At 63.1% G+C, this 4691-nt stretch overlaps 1 protein-coding gene across 1 annotated transcript; it reads left to right on the top strand.

The window, feature by feature from the left end:
• Nucleotides 1-956: 956 nt before the first annotated feature.
• On the top strand, nt 957-4311 carry PLA2G2E (phospholipase A2 group IIE). The gene is made up of 4 exons (XM_005905219.2): nt 957-996; nt 1895-2033; nt 2236-2342; nt 4169-4311. Exons 1-4 carry the CDS (start codon nt 957-959, stop codon nt 4309-4311), a joined length of 429 nt encoding a protein of 142 aa, XP_005905281.1.
• The last annotated feature ends 380 nt before the right edge of the window (nt 4312-4691 follow it).

Genomic DNA, 4691 nt, shown 5'->3' with positions numbered 1-4691 from the left:
GTCCTGCTGACCTCCAGCCACACTCTGAAGCCCAGCCTCCACATGCTGACCTGACTCCGGGGACAGCAGTCTCAGAGCCACGCCGAAGTAGGAAGCTGCTGTCTCCGCCGTGCAGGCCCCAAGAGGACATCAAAAGGATGGAAGCTTCCAGTCCCTGCAGGAATGTGGGTTTTCCAGCTGACTCAGACTGAGCCTGTTTCTACAGGAGCCACGCTACACCACCGCTCAAGGGTTTTGGGGAGACAGAGTTCACAACCGGAAGGATTTTCGCTACCCGTCAAGCAAGCAGTAGCACACCTAAGAAAGAACAAGAAAGATAAACCCCCGAGCCCAGCTGGCTCAGCTCCCAGCCTTGGACTCTAGGTTCTTGGTGCCCAGAGCCTTGTCATTTAGCCAAGCTACAGGCCCTGTCGGGGTCCAACAGGGGCTGGTTGAGGGGCAGGGCGGGGAGTCAGAGCCAAGCTGAAGTAGCCAGTGGCGTGGACACAGGCCAGGCTCACCCCTGCTGCTCCCAGGACATCTGAGTTCAGCCTCTCTGAGTCTCAGGAGCAGCGTCCGTAAAATGAGGGTGAGAAAAAGACCCCACGAAGGAAAAGCCCCTGACACGGCCCAGGCTCCCAGCTCCACGGAGGGGCGAGCGCAGGGATTCTGGGGCAGAGGGCAGTGATGGGAAGGGCGGGAAGGAGAAGGCCCAGAGGCTGGCTCCACCGCCTGGCTCTGGAAGCAGAGCTGTGGGCCCCAGCCTGGCCCCTCCCCTGGGACTTGGCCAGAGTGTCAGAGCTGGAAGCATCGTTGCATCACTGGGTGCTCAGGGGTTAATGATGGGGAGTGGACAGGACCCGGGTATTTAACTAATCAGGGAGGTGCCTGGAGATCAGAGGTGCCCCTTCTGGCTTCCGTCTCCGTCTCCCACAGCCCTGCTTCTCTGCCCCCTGCTCCCCTCCCCGCCCCCCAGGATGAAGCGACCCCCTCTTCTGACCTTCCTATGCCTTCTGGGTAAGTGACCTTCATGCCTGCATTCCTGCTCTGCCCCGGATGGGAATACTCCGCGGGGCTCCTGAGCCAGGCCCCCGGGAGGGTGTCATCGGTCACCCTGAGGCCAGTGCTGGCCCAAGAAGAACTGGCCAGTGGAGAGGGGGCCAGGGGGCACGGCTGCAGCCTGGACGGCCTGGGGAGACAAGGGAGCGGGGCCGGCAGGGGCCCCCGACAGCTGCTGCCGCCCGCGCTCCACCCCCGACCTGAGTGTCCGTTTCTGCCTTTAACCTGCCGGGTGGGCGGGCCCCCACTGATGCAGCCGCGGGACCCAGAGGAACTAGGGAAGTCCAGGTAGTCAGGAAGTTTATCCAGCGACATCTGATGGGACCCAGTGCAGACAGAGTGCTCCTGGGGGGCGGTGGTGGCGGCTGACACCAGGGGAGAGGATCAGGAAACTGGGATGGGAGCCTAGAGGATGAGCCGGGGCCGGGGGAGTTCTGGGAGACAGTGGAAGGAGAGCAGGGGTGGGAGGTCGGGTGGGGACACGATGCAGGTGAGGACCAGGAGACCAAGGTGCAGTGGCGTCACAGGAACAGCACTACTGACTGGCACTGTTGCTCAGTTGCTCAGTCTTTGCGACCCCATGGACCGCAGCACGCCAGGCCTCCCTGTCCATCACCAACTCCCGGAGTTTGCTCAAACTCATGTCCACTGAGTCTGCGATGCCGTCCAGCCACCTCCTCTGTCGTCTCTGTCGTATTACTGATTAGCACTCTTATCATCGGGAGTGAGGTGCTTGGGGAGGTGGAGGTTCCCGAGACGATCCGAGAGATGCCTGCACTCAGATGTGGGGACTGCAGTTGGCCACAGAGGGTGGGGCCCCGAGGGAGCTGACGCCCTCCCCGCTCCGTCCCCGCAGCGGCCCTGGCCGGCGGGAACCTGGTCCAGTTTGGGGTGATGATCGAGAGGATGACGGGGAAGCCCGCGCTGCAGTACAACGACTACGGCTGCTACTGCGGTGTCGGTGGCTCCCACTGGCCGGTGGACAAGACAGACTGGTGAGCAGGCGGCCCAGCCGCCGTCCTGCCTGGAGGATGGAGGCGCCAGGGGGAGCATCCTGCGGGGAGCTGGGGGTACCGAGGAAGCTGAGGCATGACCACCACACTTGCGAGCCCCTTTGGGCCTTAAGCCCCCCAGGCAGCCCCCAGTCCAGCCCAGCTGGGCTCACAGGCGCCTTCAGGCCGTCCACGACCTTCACAGGTGCTGCCATGCCCATGACTGCTGCTACGGGCGCCTGGAGAAGCTGGGCTGTGAACCCAAAATGGAAAGGTACCTCTTCTCAGCCACCAGGCACAGCATCTTCTGCGGTGAGTGAGCAGGCCCGGGGGTCCCCCAGACCCCTAGAGAGGGAGGGGACTCAGCCAGGAACCCCTCTCCTGATGGAGACCCTTGAGCCTGGTCACCTGGGCAGGAGAGGCGGGTCTTCCATCATCACAGCATCAGGGAGAGGCGTGTCCCTGCGCCCAGATGCTCCCATGGCACCCGGTCTGGAGAGCCCAGGACCCATCAGCTCCTGCCCTGGGACCCCAGGAACACCCCCCCATTCAGAGGCGCCCCCACCAGCTCCAGCCTCTGGGGGGAGAGCAGAGGGACAGCACCGAGCCCGCCCAGAGGAGCTGTGCCCAGACAGCCCTCCCCAGGGCCTGGGCAGCCACTAGGGGCACAGCCCCAGGACAGGGCCTCGAGGGCGGAGCCCCAGACCCAGAGGCTGGAGCTCGGATGGGGGACCACAGACCCCCAAAGGCTGACCCCCCACACCGGGGCGCCTCCTCGCCAGGCCCCATGCCCACTTGGACCAGTTAGCCTTCTCCTCTGCTCCCCAGCCTGGGGAAACAGCTGGACCCGAATCAGTGTAAAGGGCTCCATGCAGCCCAGCCCCATGAAGGGAACTCACATCGGAGAACCAAAGGTTCTTCTTCCTGCCGCAAAGCCAGGAGTAGCCTGGAAGGCAGAGGGCAGGCCTGGAGCTGGAAGGACACAGCACAAGGGGGCTGGGAGGGTCAAAGAAGACTCAGATCTCTGGGGTCTGTCCTGGGGGCGGGACGGGACAAGAAACAGAGCTGCGGGAGGCAGGCTGGGCTCCAAGTGTCCTGTTGCCATCGCCATCCACTCAGCAAAGTGGCTTTAGCAGGTAATGAGCTCCCCGTCACGGGGAGTTCATGCAAGGCTGGGAAGCCACCTGTTGGGGACAGCGCTGAGAGGGTGAGTGAAGGGAGGGGTCAGGTGAATGGGACACAGGTTCAGGGAGTCCCCTCCCCGCCGTGTGACTCTGGGCAAGGAATAGAACCCCTCCTATTTCTTCATCTGTAAAAGGGAGACCTAACCTCACACTTGCCAGCTTAGCCCAGCTCCTGGGAGCTGACATAGCTGTTAAGCCCCTGCCAAATCTGAGTTCTGGGGAAAGAGCAGGGGAGAGCAGAACCCAGATGGGAAATGAGGCTGACCTTCACGAGGGACCCTGAGGAAGCCGGACATGTCTGAGCTGGGGGATGTCTTCGTGGGGACAAAAAGGAGCCAGAGCCCCTGAGGACAGACAGAGGTGATGGAGGCAAGAGGAGGCTTTGGGGCCCCTGGAGCCCACAGAGCTGATGCCCGCCCCACTCCCCAGGCTGGGTGTGTGCGCACGTGGAGGGGGAGCCCTGAGATAAATGCTGGAAAAACGGGCTCCATCCCCGCTGAGGGAGGCAGGCGCAGGCCCCAGCTCCAGGCCCTCCGGGGCACGCCCAGGTCACAGGAATCGAGCTGCTGCCGTTCAGTAGTTTTCCTCTCTGGTTCATGGCTGCTGACACCACTAGCAATCCATTACGTGGGAGAAGGGTCGCCCAGAAACACAGCCCTCCCTGGGCTGGGACAGGTGGTCTCCCCGTGGGGAAGGAGCTTAGGGGAGTGGAGTGGGTTTGGGAGAGGAAGGGACAGCAAGGACAAATCTCCAGGCTTCCAGCATCCCTGGCCCCAGCAGGGCCTCAGCACCCTGCCCGTTCTCTCACCCAACCCTGGAGCATCCCCCCGGAGCATCCCCCTGGTGAGCGTGGGCTTCCGGGCAGAGAACGTGGACCCCAGCACGCTCCCCTGCACATGGCTGGGAGTGGCGGGCCCAAGGTTCCCGGGCCCTGACTGCCCACATCCCATCCAGCCGGCAGAACCAGCTGCCAGCGACAGACCTGCGAGTGTGACAAGAAGGCCGCGCTCTGCTTTCGCCGCAACCTGGGCACCTACAACCGCAAATACGCCCATTACCCCAACAAGCTGTGCACTGGGCCCACCCCGCCCTGCTAAGGGTGCGCTCTGCCTCCCGCTGAGGCCTCCAGCTGCCGGGGCCCCAGGCCTCGGGAGGGTTAGCACCAAAGGCTCTCCGGCCAGAAAACTCCTTTCCCGTAAGCCCATCCTTCCCTGAGAGGCCCCAGACTCAGCCCTGGACCGTCCCTGGCCTCCCTGGCCACAGCGCCCTCAAAAAGAGCCACACCGGGGGCAGGGGGCTCCTGGAACACCCAGAAGATTCCACAACCCGTCCCCTGGGATCTCAGTCCCCTCTTCTGATATGTGAATAATGTTTGCCCAGGATTCTAACACTGGCCCTCAGATTGTGTCGCAGGGTTCATCAGTCTCCGGTTTCACTCACGCCTTTGTTTCTCGAGCACCCAGAAATGTGCTAAGCA

This window comes from Bos mutus, chromosome 2 (genome assembly GCF_027580195.1).
Source record: "Bos mutus isolate GX-2022 chromosome 2, NWIPB_WYAK_1.1, whole genome shotgun sequence".
Lineage (NCBI taxonomy): Eukaryota > Metazoa > Chordata > Mammalia > Artiodactyla > Bovidae > Bos > Bos mutus.
Note: the sequence above shows the minus strand (reverse complement) of the source record. Positions and strands in the feature narration are given on the sequence as shown.

Excerpts from the sequence above, each read along its gene's own strand:
- PLA2G2E (XM_005905219.2), top strand. The coding sequence starts at position 957 with ATGAAGCGACCCCCTCTTCTGACCTTCCTATGCCTTCTGG. Across the intron at positions 2,034-2,235 it reads CCGGTGGACAAGACAGACTG|GTGCTGCCATGCCCATGACT; the intron begins GTGAGCAGGCGG and ends CGACCTTCACAG. Across the intron at positions 2,343-4,168 it reads CAGGCACAGCATCTTCTGCG|CCGGCAGAACCAGCTGCCAG; the intron begins GTGAGTGAGCAG and ends CATCCCATCCAG.